We start from the raw sequence: 17,467 nt of genomic DNA, 5'->3' as shown, positions 1-17,467 counted from the left end.
AGGGGCCCTAAAAAACTTAGAAAATTCATATTTATTTGCCCCTGGCTGCCTGTCATACAGCCCTCTATGGCTTGCCAAAACTCAGTAAGCGGTCCTCCAGCTGAAATAATTGCCTGCCCCTGCCACAGCATATAGATTACCTCATGCCTTTCTGAACAAGTTAGTCTATAAGAGGATGGGCAAAATGGCAGATTTGCCCAGCAGCTAGACTCCATTTCCCAGCAGCCTCTGCCCACATCACTCGGGTCAGTTACCCTGGAGACCTGGGGAGTGGCAGGACCCTGACACCATGTAGCCAGGGTTTCCACAAGAGATAGGCCCCAGCAGTGCTGGCAGAGCACCCAGCTGGGTGGGAAGCTACTCCAGGGCTGGGGTCTTGCAGTGCTGACAGTGTGGTCCAGAGCCAGGGCAGAGCCATGATCCACTGCCTGCATGCCCCTGCCCAGGGCATGCATTTCTGATTCATTTAGTCTGTAAAGTGCATCTCTACCCTGCTTTCTACCCAGATCTTGTCACTTCTACCTGTGCTGCCTGGGAAAACTCCCAAGAGGAAAGGACAGCCAGCCGATCTAATTCAGTGAGAATAAAACTTTTCACTAACTGTTGCTACCAAGGGCTCCTTCTTTTTATATATTAGCCTCTGGTTTGCCACAGGTATCTAGTGAACTGATCAAGTCCTGCATTCTTCAATTCACAAATTACATGCTGTGATGCATTTGGCTGGGAACAACTACTCATGCTCCTTTTTAGACTCTTTCCTCTGTATCTTTCATCTCCTCTGAACTCTGCCTTGCCCTGCAAACTCCTTCTCTCAGCTCACCCTTAAAGTTATCCCAACAGATGTTCTGCTTCCATAGAGCTTCTGCAAGCTTTAGCTTCTCTCCTTTGGATAAACCGTCTTGCTGGCAATCTGTTACCGATCCTTGCTGTGGCCCTTTCTCCTCCTGACCATTGCCATTTAGCCAGACTCTGTCTAAACATTTCAGTCTATGCAAGTAAAAGTGGTGGTTTAAAGGAAATATGTAGCACACCTGGACTCTCTTGGATGTAGCACACTCAAATCTCTCTAATCAAGACAGCCACTCTCATTAAGTAGGGAACTTACTGGCAAATGTACCTTGAAAAAAGTAAGAATAAGCTATATTAGTGGTTCTCAAGCTGTTTAGGCTTAAGGCACTCCTCGTTAGCTCAAAATCTTCTTGGAAAATGCCAGCTCTTAGTTCTGTTTGCTTGGAGAAAATGAAGAGCGCAACTCTTCTGTTGCGAAGGACTCAGAAAGACCACAGCAGGACAGAAGGGGTATAAAGCTGTGCATCCCTCTTTGAAATCTTTAGGTTCACTTTGCAAATTATTTGCACCCCTCACAGTGCTCCTGTTGTGGCACTCTTGAAAGCCTCTCAAGGCACCCTGCAGTGCTGCAGCCCCTGGCTGAGAATCATGGAGCTTTACACACGTTACCCACGGCCGAGACCTGAACTGCTGCAGGAAAAGCCCTGGCTGCGCCATTACCTGCTCAGTAACTTCCCAAAGGCCTGTAAAGGGCTACGCTTTGGCTCTTGGCGGGGACATGAAGCAACCCATGGGCCAGTACCAGATTATGACACGCTGAGGCCCTAAACATTTTAAGAAGCCGTATGTGATAAAAATAATCCAATGTATTATATTTTTGTCATATTAGAACTAAAATGTCCATACAGGCAACCTCTACTTAACTGGCATTAAGCAAAAGTATTTAACGATCCAAGATGATGACTGCAGGCATTTTCAATGACCCAAGACGCAGACTGCAAGTGTAATAACAAAACTCGCTAAGTGCTAAGTGAAATCAGGTATCTGTTTAAAACAAGCGTTACAGCACTAAGCGGGGGTTGCCTGTATTGAGCCATTTCCCCATATCTCCTTTATCTACCAACTGATTACAGGCAGTCCTCGGACACAACTGGTTCCTGAAAACCTCATCTCAAGTCAAAATGTTGTAACTTGGAACCAATTTTCCCCATAGGAAACCATGTTATAAATGTAGGATCGGTTCCTGAACCAGAGTCTGATACCCTATTTTCATCAAAAATAATCTAGAATTTTGTACTCAATGAATTACAGATGAGTAATATAGCCATATTAATGTATTTATATGGTAAATAGCAATTGCACTGATTTGGAAGGACTTCTTTGAGGTGACTTTGCTGGACTTCTTGAAAGGCTCTTGGTTGGACTTTTTGAAGGGTTCTTGGCTGGAGTCTTCTCAGGAGTCTTGTCTGCTTTCTTAAAAAAGTGGCCAAGGAAGTTTGGACAGGTGTTCTCCAGGGAGACGGACAATGCAGAAAACTTGTTCACTGACACGGCATTGCGTTGGATCAAGCGTTGTAAAGTCAAAACTGACATCATAAAGTTGAAACAGGGTGTCAGTTTATAAACGTTGTAAATGGGAAAACTTGTAACTCAAAACATTTAAGTAGAGGACTGCCTGTATTATAAAACTTGATATTAAGGTGGGGGGGGGGTTTCTTATTTAGACGCCTCCTCATATTGTGAGGCCCTGAGCTGTTGCTTTAGTAGCTTAAGCCTAAACCCAGCACAATGTCTGGTGCTGCTGCTGGATGCCCCTGAGGTGCAAGGGCTGCCCCAGGCTGCCAAGAGAGGGGTGAAGCCTCCTGCTCCCCAGAGTCAGCCCTCAGCCTGCCACAGGCACCCCTACCCTGGGAGACTGTGAGGAAGGAGTAGGGGCTCTCTCTAGCTAATGCTCCAAGAAAGTAATCGCTTAACCTGCCCGTTCCTGTCCCTCCACTGAGAGAAACTAAGATAGCCCCCCCCCCAGCGCATGCGCCACCCCACTGCGCATGCGCGGCATCGTCTCCCGCCCCCCTCCTCCTCCTCCGCCCCTCTCGCTCCCCAGCCGCGCCTGCGCACTGGGGGCTCGGCGGGGTGGGGGGCATGAGCGTGTTGCTCCCCAACATGGCGGACTTCGACACGATCTACGAGCTGGAGGAGGAGGAGGAGCCCGAGCCCGAGCCCGTGGTGAGGAGCCAGGAGCTGCCGCGGCCCCGCGACGCGCCGGATCCCGTGGCGGTGCGGGGCGCCGGGCACATCACTGTGTAAGGAGTGCGGGGCGCCGGTGCGGGGCGGGCGGGACAGCCGAGCCGCCCTCTGCCTCCGCGGCGCTGCTGGGGCCACCCCGGGAGGCGGTGGCTGCGGGGGGAGGCAGCGGGAGCCCGAGCAGCGCTGGGCCCCTCCCCGCCGGTGCCAGGTCGCCCCCCGAGGGCCTGTCCATCCCTGTGCTTCTCCTCCCCGTGCCTTTCCAAACGAGAGAGGAATCCCACCCCCGTGGGACGTAGCTGAAAAAAGGGATGCAACAGACATCTCCTCAAGGTGGGAACGGGCTCTGCCCACATCTTGGGAGCTCTCCTGAAGCAGTGCCAGCCTTTCCCTGAAGGGACTTTCTTCCCTCCAACCCGCTCGGCGGGATCCACCTCTGATGTCTGGGCAATAAGAAATCTGCCCCCCCTGCATAGTGTGATTGGGGTGATTCTTGACAAGTATTTGTCTTCCCAGTCCATCTCCTCGAGTTGTGTATGTAACCTGCGTGCGCGCGTTTATCACGACGGTGTGGGAAAGGGGATTGGTGGTAGGAGAATAGCCTTGACGTCGTCGTCGAGTCACGTGAGGTGTGGCAGGAGCCACTGATTTTTAGCCGGTGTTCTTGCATCTTGACACACCTCCTCAAACCAATGCAGAGAGCTAAGGAATAATACTGTAATAGCAGGCCATTGAATGAGAAGACCGAGTCGATGATTCTGATGTCCTAGTAAATGAGGACTTACTCTGCTTTTTACATCAATGTATCAGTTCTGGATTTCTGTCCCTTTCTGATCAGATGGCCGCTTGTTCTGAAAGCTGTTCCTTTTGAAAATGACCTGCAAAGGTTGCCAAGAGAGCACATGTCACCCTGGGACTTGTTTGTTTTGGATAGATGCCTCAAATGTGGTGGGAAGCATTCAGACCCCAGCAGAGTAATGCATACTCACCTCATCAGTGAAATCTGAGGGAGAAACAGAGGTGTTGGGTTTTGCTTGGATGTCTTTTGTGTTTCTTCCTGATATGATCTTGGTACAAAAGGCAGATTGCCAGCCACACCTCTTTGCGGTGATGGAAGGCGGTATTCATCCTTGTTCCCATCTAGGCTTCCAGTCTAGATTATTTATGTATTGTTTTCTTATAACTACTTCAGAGTTAATGTGCTTAAAAATCTTATAGCAGACTTGTTTTTCTGCATGTGAAAGCTGGGCTAATAAGGTTGTGTTGCAGTCTCCATTGCTAAATATGGATTCTAGGAAACCACCCAAACTTTTTAAGCAAGCGTTTTGCTATTTCTACTGATCAGTCTACTAACCTTTTGCTTGTCACGTCAAACTTATTTACAATGCATGTTTTCCATGGTGACAGCAGGGGAATGACAGGTGGCAATACTTATGTTTAGATTGAGTAACATTTTCCATTTGTAAAGGGCTCCTGATAACTTTTTTGAATATTGTTATAGCCATTGTTTTCAGCAGGCCTTTGAAATTTAGCACAGAGAAATCATTGGTGCTGAAAAATACCGTCTGCTTTGTTTCCTGAAATTCCATTTAGGATTGTTTCTGGTGTAGTCAGCAAAACTCTGGTGCAGATGCATCATAACGTTCATATTTTAGTTAAGATTGGATCACTGGCTACCAGCAGTGCTTGGAACTGCGGAGCAGTTGTCAGAGCAGCTGTGTTAAGTGTAGAAAGGAACATTTAGTTTGGGCTCAGCCAGTGGGTTCCTGTGATCCATGTCTCAGGCATGTCTCCTTTCCTGCCCCTTTGCAAGGAAGAAAGGCGGGGGGCAGGAGGAACTGCTCACAGAAGCCGTCTGAATCCAGCACATGGACTCATCACTCCCACTTCTGTCAGTACATCAACAGGGGTCCCCCATATCTTGATGAAAAAGAGATCAAGCCCACCAGGTGGCCCTACCATCTTATCATTTCCCCCTTCCACCTTCAGTGTAAGAAATGTCTCTTCTTGATAACCACCAGCTAATGATATAGCTCAAGTGGTAGCAGTCTGTTACTGCAACAGTGGTGTGTTAAAGCCTATTGAAGCCAATGGAAGCGACCCAGTGGACATGAGACAACCCTAAATCTCGTCCCTAGCAGTCAAACACTGCTGATATGTGATGGCAGTGGCTATTAGAGGGCTATTTGAGTTGCATATAAGAGAATTACTCTTATCTTTTTCTTTAAAAAGAGAAATAATTTTAGAAAGTTGTGTACAAAAACTAGATTAAAAGTAAGCTAGTTAGCCAAGCATTTGAAAGATAGGAAATAATAGAATTGATTACAGTATTGTCAAGAACAGGTCCCTGTTATGATGGGTACTGTGCAGACACAGAGTACTAAAACCTACCTGCCTTTTGTGTGCTTTATGTCATATTTTTTAATGTCAAGACATGGTATTTTTTTCAACAGGACCCTGCATCATTACATACACAAGATGGACTGTGATCAGGAAATAATTAAGTTATTTAGTTATTTCCCTGCCTTATTTTCTGCAAGCCATCCTTTCCTGATTATATAGTCAACTTATTCCTCATGGTGGCTTCTATAGTGCTTGCTGTTGTAGTATCCAAGTGCTTCACAAATATATTAATGCATTGTGTTGCCACGTACATTACCCATGAGAGAAGTATTTGTTTCAGTTTCTCCAGCTATAAGATAGTGATGAAAAGACTTGTTTGAGGTCACACGCTGAATTAGTAGCAGAAGCAGAGCTACAACTTGTTCCTCTGACTCCCAATCATGGGCACATGCCTCCAGACCATGGTGTTTTTACTGTCAGAAGCACTGAACATCTACGGATATCTTTGACTTCAGTTACAAGTTGCGAGTGCTCACTATTTCTGTACATCACACCCCAAATGTTTGACATCCACAGAAATAACAGTTAGTGGCTATCTAATAAAATTTTGATTTTAGTGAGTTGAAGGAAAAATACTTGGGTTTGTTTCCCTTGCTAATTTTTAGAGTAGCTAAAGGAGATGGAAGTTATCAACTCTTTTGGCTGAAAAAGTAGGTGAGTAGGTGTTAGAGCTATTATTGCAATTGATTATCATCTTGCATGAGGCAATATGTCAGCTTCTCTTAGCCTGATTACTTGCCCTTTAATCAAGGTGCTGTCCCCTGAAGCTGACAGCTTGTGAGCTACTGCTGTATTAATACAGTTGTATCATATAGGTCTGGTTTGGGCAATACTACAGGAGTTTCATCTGTAAAAGTGGGTAAGAAATTGTGCTTAAAAAAAAAGTGCTTAACAGCTACAACTAAAAGTACTAACTTGCTTTTTAATTTATTGAGGTCAGTTGTGTTAAGAGATATCAGATCAGTATATGAGTAGTAAGTACTGCAGAGCTCTGTGCTATTGTTGCCTGAACTTTCATAGTAGGGTAGTTGTATGCAATTAGATTGTGTATTATTAGTCATGTTTTACAAACTGATTAGGTCCTGCAACAAAGACTGGAAATCCCACAGTAATTCCTCAAGAACAGGCCTGTTTAGTTGCCAGTTGCTATAAGTTATGCTTATGTATGCTATATGTTATTCTTCCTGTACTCCTTAAGGCTGAATAGACTTTTAAAAAGCTCTTGTAGCTTTTTAAAATTTTACTCTTTCTCTTCAAAGTGAAACTCTTTATTTTTAATAGATTTGTATCAGAAAACAAAGGAAAAATTCTGAGTCTGATTTGTCATACTATGTTGCCAGAAAATGGAAATCCATTTATTTTAGTAACTGTTGTTTGCCTAAAAGTTTATTAAAATAAACAAGAGTTTAATTTAAGGATTGGTGCTTGTAGTAAAGATTGGTTAAAAATCAGTCATTTATATATCATGAGAGAAGAACACCTGCTTATGAGTCTACTATTTCCTCTTTCTGTTAGTAGATTACAGCACTAATTTGTCACCATGGTTTTTCAACAATTTCTGCAAGACTGATCCTGGGTTGCTAATGATGTGCCTAAAAAGTTAGTGCTCATAATGAATAAATGACTGTATTACAATTAGCATAGTATATATGACATTTAAAAAATACAGAGGCTGAGAAAGCAAGATGAAATGGTCAAAAGCAGTTCTGTTAGACAGTCCATTGACCAGACATAGATAGGGAAGAACAACAAAACCCTAGTGCTGTTTATCTAAGCAGCTAACTTCTAGAATTTAGGAATGCATACAAGGCTCTTCATTTACACTTCTTGCATGACAATAAATTGACCACCTTCTTGTATGTTTAAAAGGTCCAGCCTCAGCTATACTTCAGTGTGTGTTCATTTTTCTTTACCATGTATTTCATGCACATCCTGCTTTAATATGCTGTTCTCTGCTTATATCAATTAGTAACTGGAGTTCTTAATTAAACTTTGCTAGCACTGTTGACAAACATTTTAATGGGCTTAGTTATAGCATTGTAGTTTAAAGCAGCATCAGTTTTCTTTGTTGTGTTTTACTTTTCTTTAAAGTTAATTATATGCTAGTCTGTACTTCTAAACTTGCGTTAAATTGTCAAGTTAGCGCAGTTAACACATCTGTGTTAGCACAGTATTCAGAATGGTAGCAAATGTCATATTTTAGCACTACTGGCATTTGTATGGATGACTGATAAAACTTTGGGGCAAAGAAATGGTGTTGTTACATATTACTCATTGCTATTCTTTCCCCCTCCCTCCTCCAAAAAAAAAAATCCTCGGCTAAAGTTATCATAGTAAGTATAACTACAAAACTTGCCTCAGGACAGTGACAATAAAAAGGAATCAAATAAGAATTCATACAGAATGGAAATAACCAGGAATGAGAATTCAAAGTAGTTTACAGTGTAGTGCTTAATTTGGTGAACAGCAAACAGCTTTATTCAAACCAAAAACTGTGTAGCTCATAAGACTGGCCTACAGCTGTATTATAGCATCCTGTAAAGGCTAAAGCTTAATTGGGGAGCAAGAGGTGAAGAGGGAAGGAAGTACCTTGGGGACTGTGCAATTATAGCAAAGCCACAGGGCACAGGGTACCAGGATTAGCTTAGGAATCTTTTTAAGTTATTGGCTTTTTTTTCTTAGCAAAAATAAGGCTAGCCGATGGCTTACGAAAAGCATGTTTAAATGCTAACTTGAAGATTTACAGGCAGGTTCACTGAATATTATAATTAGTTCCATCTTTTGGAATGTATTCCTAGTTTAAATTCCCTTGCTAAGGTACCAAGTTCTACAAAATACCTAGCTCCTTTCAGGCTTCACTGCCTGATGTCTCTAGTGCAGTTATTGTATAAAGGTTTTATTCTCTGTCCATAGATAACGCATGGTAAAATGCTCTGCTTCAGATTCATAGTTTTCAAAAATACTCTTAATGATTTTTTATGGATACTGCTTGGGTGAATTTGCTTTAGCCAAAAGCAACAATTTTTTTCCAAAAATAGGTGATAATGAATTTCATATAAGGAAAAGAAACTTGTTTTATCTTAGGAATTATATCCGTGGTATATGAATAAATTAGTAGACAAGTACAAACTAGTAATTCCAATGAAATGGTTGGTACTACTTTGTGTCAAACTAAGATTGGAGTCTAATATCAATAGTATTTTTTATTTAAAGAGGGAATGATTTACATTTGAATACTCTTGTTTTAGAATACAATTTGCTTTGCTAACTGTTTAAAGATACCCTTTAAAGAAGGCCACAAGCTACGCTTCTAGTTTCTTTCTTCTTTTTTTTTGTAGGATAGTTTACAAACTTTTTGAATTGAGGAAGTCTTGGAAAATACTAACACATACATAAAAATTCTGTTTATTGCACTTTTTAAGTAGCAGATTGATTATTACAAAATACTGTTTTTTAAAGGGGAAACAAATACAGTAAGTTAGGTGGAATATATTTTGTTTGTCTCTTTTGTCTTCAAGGTTTGGCTTGAGCAACAAGTTTGACACAGAATTTCCTTCTGTTCTGACAGGGAAGGTAAGTCTGAGTTTGCACTAAAATTTTAAATTTGAGGGGTGTACTTCATTCAATAGTTTGGGTGTTATCCATGTCTAGAAGCATGTTTTTGGGTTCAGATAAAATCAGTTTCAAGTAAATTGTGACAAAAGGTGATTAACAACTGTCTACTGCTGTGTCCTGTATGAAATGAGTTGGTGTTTGCCAACCAGTTCCTACTGTACATGTCTGCATCAGAAAAACTGCTTGCTGCAGTTTGTGTCATTGACAGTCTTGGCACAGAAAGCCCCAGGACTAGCCCAAGGTACATAAGCAGTCCACATCAAACTAGGACTGGCCCCGGGCATCCGGAATCCAGAAAACTGCCTGTTGTGTAAATTAAATAACTCAACGTTAGCGGGGCTTTCTGCCCAATTCATTTTTGGACAATTTGTGGAAAGAAAAGTCTGTTTCTTAAATATAGTGAGAAGGAGTGGAAAGCAAGCCATCTTGCAGCTTTTTACGTAAGCCTGAAAACGGAAGTGCTTTGAATTATTTTCTAAATACTGTATAGCACCAGTTTTTTAGTTATTGTTTGTTAGTGATGTTCTTTCACAGAAAGCAAATCAGAAAGAGGTTACTGCTGTGTTGAAGGAAATTTCCTCACTTTTCCTAGCATACTGTCCCTAAGATTAGTTAGAACCGTTTTTTCAAATGGTAGCCATCTGTTAATGAAATGTGGAGGTAGCTTTCTTTATTCTTCCTTTAAATGCTTTTATTTGTGTGTTCCTCTGCTTCGGACTTATGATTCTTTACTCCAGCTTTCTGGATTATTCTCCCTTTTGTTCCTCCTTATTGTTGAAATGTTTCACTTTCCCAGTTTTCACCCCATATCATTCCTCATCTCTCTTTTCCAAAACTGATGCAGAGGAAAAATTTCAGGATTTGTTATTTTCCGTAATCACATAGCATGCAGTTAAGGCTTCACACTGCCTCTGCAGTCTCTTGCAGTCACTGTTGAGTCATATTAACGTAGTACTGAAATGCATCTAGATGGCATCCTCTGTCTGGTTCTGATAGATCCATCTGTTTTTTCCCCTTAGTATTTTTTTTCCCCTTAACCACAGCGATTACGATACTTGAGCTAAAATCTGTCCAACGTTGTTTGGCAATCTAATTAAAATGATAAAGAAACAGATTACACCCTCCCTGCTCCCCCCACCAATGTGTTAAAAGGCAACCTGGTAATTCTGGGCCTGATCCAAGATCCCACTAAAGTCAAAGGAAAGGATATTATTGTCTTTATTGGGCTTTGAATTAGAACCTATAGCTGGACTTTTGTCACCTTTTTTGTCAAGGGTTCTCTTCCATCTTGAGGCAAATGTTCAGGATCAGCTCTTTGAGGTAAAGCCACAAATTAAACATGATTTTAAAAAGAGTGTGAACATTCAATGGATGTTTCAAAGAAGTATAATTTTCTATAAATGAAGCTGCAATTGTAGAAGGTATCTCCTAAGTAATAAATATGAGTATTAAAGCAGAATTCAATAACTTTAAATTTTGAATTTAAAAAAAAACCTTATAGAAACCTTAATTTCTCTTACTTTCCCCTTCAGTGAGGTTTCCAGCACTGTTTGGCCAGTGAGCATTTGATTTTTTTTTTTTTCCTATGGGTTTTCATCTTCACTCAACGATCTTGCTATAGGATTTTGTGGCTAAATTCTAAATATGGTACTTTGTAGATTTGCTTGGTTTGATTTTCAGTACTTTATTTAAACATCTTTTAAGTAATCTTGTCAAAATGCAATCTAAGTCCTAGGTCTATAGGTTTAGGGAACAGGAGGTTTCTTGATTATCAAGAAGACTAAACCAAGCTAGAAAAGTACCATTCATGATATATGGCCCAATGGCATGCACAGCTCCAGGTGACAAGAAAATGACAGAGCCAGTGAACCTTAAGGAAGAAAGTGGAGCTTCCTGCCCTGATCTTAAAACAATACGGAGATTAGTGTGTAAGGCAGGGAAGTGTAAGTCATAAAATGTACCCTTGGTATTGTGATCCAACAGGACATGTGATGGATAGAGTTTGTGATCATGATGATTGAAGGAGGCAGATCAGGCCTGCTGGGCTTTGCTTGCTCTCTTCCTCTGTTTGCAGATTCTCTTGCATCCTGTTGTAAAGTATTATGACACCCTCCTCCTTTTATGTTTTTTTTAAGGCCTAAAAGGAACTAATGTCTTTTTACAATGTGTACTGCACGGCCAGAAGCTGTGTACTTATCTTTCTTTTCAAGACACAAACAAACTCTTCAAGTAACTTTCCAAATATCTCAGACCCAGAGTTTCTTAATTAAGTTTTGTCTGCAGGCGAGAGCTGGTGAATTCTGTATTGGGAATTAACTAGAATCTTTCAGATTAATGTTTCAAAGCTGCAGGTTTAGATGGGGAAAAAGATTTAAGACTGTGGAAATAACTTGAGGAAGATCCACTAAGAAGTGTATGTTCTGAAGGCCACCTTACCAATAATTTGGTACTAGATTGTTTATCTTGCTGAAATATGGCCGTTATTGATTTCTTGATGTAAAAAATGCCAAGTCTTGGTAGGGTTATAAAAGGATCTCAGATATGTAGTGGCTTTTAACAAATTCCTCTGTCAGCTCAAAATAGCTTGGTGTGAGTACTCAGGATAAAATTGGACTTTAAATTCATGCCCTTCCTGTTAACAAGTATTGTGTTCTTAATTGAAGAATTTGTGGCTGTGTTGGCTGAGCTGTTGTTAAGGTATAAACAGGACTTTCTAATAAAGATGAGCTAATGCTCATCAAGACTTAAGTGTTTTGATTGGAGGAGGGGGGGGGAAAATATCACAGATCTACAGGAATATTTTGTCATTTCTTGGTTTTGCAAACTGGTGGTTGTCATCCTTATTGTACAGTCATTTTAACACAACAAATTGAAACTGAAGTATGTTCCACAACATTTAATTTTGGTGTATTAGAAGCAAGCAACAGTTAGTTTCAGTTCCATAGTACAAGAGTGAACTGCTAGAAGTCTAGCTCATGTATTTTCTGTTAGGGCATTATTTGGTGTCCTTTCTCCTGTGCAATCCAGAAAGAGCAGACTGATCTGTCTAGCTGTTTATACTATGTCTTTTCCCATGGCATCTGAGCTCATCAGGGCCACTTCACATGAATAATATTAAGATCTCATTTTATTCAGAAAATCAACTTTCATAGAAATGCCACAGAAATACTGGAATCCTGTGATTCTGATGTATTCTTTATTAGATGCCTTCAGTTTTCCCATCTGATTTATTTTTCTTCTTGCTCTGCAAAATCAACCTGCAGTCTCAGGAGCAAGCCAAGTCCTTGTTTCCCTCTTGGGTATTATTGCTACAATTAATAATAATAAACCTTCCAGGCATACGTTAGTTCCACAATGTAAATGTTTTCAATAGGTTTGCACACTCATATCTGCTAGAACTGGGTAAACAATTTTGCGGATGATGCAGAAGAGAATACCATCTGTTTTTCTTCCTGCAGCAGAGTTGGCTGCACAGTGCTAGGAAAAGCAAGTAAAGTAAATTTTTTTTTTGTCATCAAAGTTGCCAGATGTGACTCTGTATACACAACCATCATGCATCTGGTAAAAGATGGTACCATTTGTGTCCACTCAGATGTCAAAACTGAGCCACAATTTGAGGAACTTCAATTTTTTTAGGGAAATTAAATTTAGAACAGTAACTCAGTAATATGCTGAGCTTCAGCCTGCCTAGAAAGTAAACACCTGACATTTGTGACTCTAAAATTGTGAATTATTAACCTGTGCAGCATACCATTAAGACTTGTTTCTTTTAATACAAAATTTACATTGAGCGCAGATAAAGCGTTCTTGTTGAAGTGCAGCTACTTTCACAATATCATAAATATTGAAATGGATCTCTTCCCCATCTCAGCTATTCTGCTCCAAACTTGTATCAGTGCAGAATTGCTCTCTAGACTGTTACAGTTTTTTTTTTTTTACTTTACTGCAGCTCCAGGTCAAAAAAAGTGTATGTTTAATGTTTGTTTCAGTTGCTACACAAAGTGATTGGAATTGGTCCACTTGTTAAAAAAAAAAAAATTGTTAATTGAAGAAATTATTGTGAAATCTACTCCATATATGGAGGGAATGCATTTGTCAGAGAATACAAGCTTATTTCCTTAGTCAAAAAGTAAACACTTCTCTGAAATATTTGCTATGTACTTACTTGCCTGTTCATAGTACCCAAAACACTGCCCTGATTGATGGTCTTGTGTTAAATGACTGTAGCCCTGGCTTATGTACAAATCCAGATCACCACTGCCTCTAATGAGCAATGACCCAAATGGCCAGGAAACAGCTGTTGCACTTTCTGGCACTCACTATTGCAGTCCTTCCATGGGCATAGCTCTTACATGTAGAAGAGGATAGCAGAATCAAGTCTTCAGTATTTCCTGGCCCCCTTTCTGTAGAAGTGAAAGACTACCAGTGAAACCAATGCATTTCAGCTGCACAGAAACTTCAGCATGAAGTGGAGCAGTGTGTGGGGATACTGAAGAAGTTGCCTATGCCTGGCCTATTTCCTGATTCTTTGTGGGGTACTTCAGGTGTTACTAGCATTTGATTGTCCAACCCCCCTGATCCTTTCCCACCGGTCAGGATTCCACCTTAAAGTTTCCGCCTTAGGTCCAGCCTTAAAGTTTTTTCATGTACTGTGTATTTCTCAGAAATCCTTGTTAGGGTAATAGTAGTTCTCTTCCATTCTCTTCATCAAAAAAATTGGTTGTTGTATTGTAAGAGTTAATTTATGCAAGAATCAATCACAGACTTACCAGTGGTTACCATTTAAGAAAACATTTGTGTGGCGTGTAAATAAAGTTAAATTTCTCAGCACAATATTAAAATGAAGTAATTGTAAAATATTTTCTTAGTCAAGACGATGGGCAAATAAAACTTTTTTTTCCTGAAAAAGTAAAACAGCAATTGTATAACTTACTGTTCCCACTGTTATGGCACTGTTGAACTTCACAAAGGAGAAAGAAATGGATAAGTTGTAAAAGTTTTAATATGAAGTACCCTAAGTTAGCCTTCCTTGGGAGTTTTTTGTTTGCTTGAGTCGAGCTGAAACAGAAAAGTGCATGTACTGTGATGCACATTCAGGAAAGCACAATTTATGTTTAAATACCTGGCCTGCACAGCAGTGGAACCTATTTTCCAGTGCACCCTTTGGGTAAGAGCTCATAATGTCCCTGTCCTGGCATCCTAACATTTGGGTTTAAGGTCTTTCCTTCATCTCACATGTTCATCCAGTCATGTTGCTCTTTTTTTTTTTATCTTTGCTCTGTGACTTCAATTAAGTTGGTATATGTTTTGTTGATAAATATTTGTTTAGGAAGACTCTAGCGCATTTGTGTGCATGCGTGCGTGGACTCTTAGTCTGATTTTCTTTGCAGGTGGAGATGGTTAAAATTCAGGCTTTGTGCCCTGAGTAAACTTCCCTACATTGGCAGCTTCATGAAAGAAGTCTTGAGGGCTTTGACATGTAACATTCTTGTAAGAGGTGTGGTACAAGTGTTGTGTAATGTCAAGTAGCGCTTCTGGGTCTTTGTCCAAGAAGCCATAATATCAGTTGGAGAAATGTGTGGTCATTCAGTTTTGGAAGGGTTTTTTTAGGATCTTAGCCTGACTGCAGAAGAAACATTTGCATTTATCAGCAGTAGTGGTTTTCATGTCCTTTGCATATAAGACCAATGGCAAGGTACTCTTAGGTGTGTTTACAAGGTTGTCATTTGGATTTTAAGGTACTCAGCTCTTGTGTGCAGGAAGAGCCTGTGGAGCTGGATTCCTTTGACTAGTGCTTAATGGAAAACTGTCAGGAGTGAGCTTAAAGTTCCCATAATTGAAGTCCCACAGTTCTCCGAGGTAATGGGGGGGTTGTTTCTCTTTACTTAGTTCTCCTTTGTTCCTAATCTCAGTTTCCTTGGACCCAACAGAAGGGTGGTTCCAAAGAAGGATTCAGAAAGGATGTCTTTGTCAGCATCTTTCTCAGGTTACTTTGCTGTGGTTTCTTGCTTGAACCAAAGCAAGGGCCTGCTCTCCTTTTACTGTTGCTCTCCTCTGTTTTGTTTTATCCACTTTTTTCTTTCATAGAACAGGCTGTCAGAACACCTTCACAAGCTAGCATCCAGCTCCTGTGCTTTTGTATCTGTCAAACCATGTTTGTTTTTAGGAAAACGTGGACTTCAGACTGAAAACTTTGTCAATGTAGTCAAGTCAGAAAGACACTGCTTGAAGTCTACAGTTTTGTGTCGGATTCTAGCTAGATCACTGGTGGCGGCTGGCTGTATAATTCTGTGACCACGTTAACAGCACAGTTAATGCAGCTGGGAAGCAACAGAAGCTGCCCTTTTAATTGAGTATTTTCAAGTTCTGTATTGTTTTGTTGACCAGGAAAGGGGTGAGGGGACATCACAGAAACAGATGCCCATCTGTCAAGAATCCATTAACTGCTTCAGTGATTCCAGTGAAGTGGTTATTTTACTTGGGGATCTAGAATTCATTTTAATTTAATCACTGTTAATAGAGGGTTTTTTCCAACTATTACAAAATATCCTTTTCAGATCAAGGAATTCTTGAATGGAAATAAGACCTTGTGAGTATAGTTAACCTTAACATGCAGTTCTTCTCACAATAGACTGGTAGATGTTAAATTTTTCTTTTGTGTAAACAGCCACTACACAAACAGTGCTGTGCCAGAGCTTTATCACATCTTCAAGTAGCATGATTCCTATTTTAGACTCAAAAGATAGCCAGGATTCGTACTTCTGTGTCTTGAGAAGCTGGAAATATAGGAAGGGCTTTGAGTTCAATGAGGGACACCGCTTTAATCAGCAGATATTCTTTGGGTAAACTGTAAACTCCAAGGGTGTACTATTGTCTAGAAGTCTCAGCTTCTGTTTTCATCATTGGGGTTTGAAGTTGGTCCTCTAGTTGGCTTTTTGGCTTGTAAGGGTAAGGCACAACTTATTTTTTTTTCCCCTCCTAAAGATTTCCTGTTCTGTCCCTCACAAAGTTGAGTGGATGTGGGAAATTTCAGTCCGGGTGTAGTTAACATTCTAACAATTTAAATAAAACGATTCTGAATTTCTGGAAAGTATTATTTTGCCTCCTACACCTGAACTGTGCCTGAAAGTTAACCCACTTTTGAAAGTCTTCCACAGTGAAGTTCCATCTGTGAGTGTTCAAAACTGCCAGTCATTTGAAAATCTTAGCCAAAATTTTACTATGGATTTCTTCCAGAATAAGCCAGTTCTCAAGAAAGAAAACTTGTCAAAATAGGAAGGCTTAGGAACACCAACCTACTGTACAGATTGGTAGGGACCTACGTAATTCATGGGGGCTGCTCCCCAATTTTACAGACAGAACACAGGCCCAGGAAGCCATTTCGTGGGCAAAGCATGGCAGGCCTCCCATGCCTCTGGCCGAGAGCCCCCATAGCTCTGCCCCTCATTGCTTTTGGGCTGTGGGAGCTGTCTGGCATGTGGTCCCACCCCTTGCTAGTGATTGACTGGGGGCTGTCCATCATGAAGCTCCCACCCCTCACCACTGATTGATGGAGAAGGGGTGGAGGTATGACAGGCAGTCCTCACAGCCAGTCAGTGGTAAGGGGTAGGGATGCCAGTCATCTTGCAGGCAGTCCCTCTTCCCCCTGCCCTGGTAAGCTGCCACAGCACACTAGTGCCCCCCCCCACCCCGTTGGTTGTCCCCCCCCCCATCCCCCCCACCCCTCCTCCAGATTTTGTAGACATTGTGGTATTTTGCAAAATTCCAAATTCATTAGGTTCCTACAGATAGGCATGTCTTGTACTTCTGTGCAAGATGCGTTTCCTGTAGTCTTCCTTCTGCCTTCTAGGTTGCTCTTAGCAGGAAGCCATTGCTAGAGTTGTTGGATCATATTATTTGGAAGCATTTCAGCAATTTGTTCCATTTCCATTAATAATGCAGCTTTTTGCTCCAAAGGTCCAACTTCATCCTAGGCAAACTGTAGGCTTTCACTAGGGAAAAAACTAGCACTTTCTTTCTGTGTGAAATGGCAGTTTTTACCTACAAACTGAACGAACTCTTGTTTCCATGGAAGCCAAATATCTTTCATTCTTGCCAACCTCACCAATTTTATGTGCTGCACAGCTCTAGTCCTAATCTAATTTTATAGGGGACAGGGGTATTATTAACAGGACTGATTTATTAATCATTGCCAGATAACATGGAGGATCAACTATTAGAACCCTTCCCCCACCCAAGCCTTCAAGGTAAAATGGGCTTGTTCTAAGAAAGTGACCTTATGCTAAGCAGTACGAGCAGTGTTGTGGATTTGAATTGGGGGGTTGATTGAGGTGGCTTTGTTTCACGCCTGATAATTGTATCCTTGGTGTCACTTATATGTAGAGACAATTAGAATGAAAGCAGTTCTGTAATGGCT

The 17,467-nt window shown here is 41.1% G+C and overlaps 1 protein-coding gene across 1 annotated transcript in view; it reads left to right on the top strand.

Moving 5' to 3' along the window:
* Positions 1–2,917: 2,917 nt before the first annotated feature.
* The window catches only part of CHIC1 (cysteine rich hydrophobic domain 1), a 30,755-nt gene continuing 16,205 nt past the window's right edge, over positions 2,918–17,467 (top strand). The window contains exons 1-2 of the mRNA XM_090060278.1: positions 2,918–3,092; positions 8,955–9,009. Coding sequence (XP_089916404.1) covers positions 2,932–3,092; positions 8,955–9,009 — 216 coding nt within the window. The 5' untranslated portion in view covers positions 2,918–2,931. The remainder of the gene's footprint in view (positions 3,093–8,954; positions 9,010–17,467) is intronic.

This window comes from Crocodylus siamensis, chromosome 8 (assembly GCF_052110815.1).
Source record: "Crocodylus siamensis isolate JL-2025a chromosome 8, ASM5211081v1, whole genome shotgun sequence".
Lineage (NCBI taxonomy): Eukaryota > Metazoa > Chordata > Crocodylia > Crocodylidae > Crocodylus > Crocodylus siamensis.
This window is presented reverse-complemented; position numbering and strand designations above follow the sequence as displayed.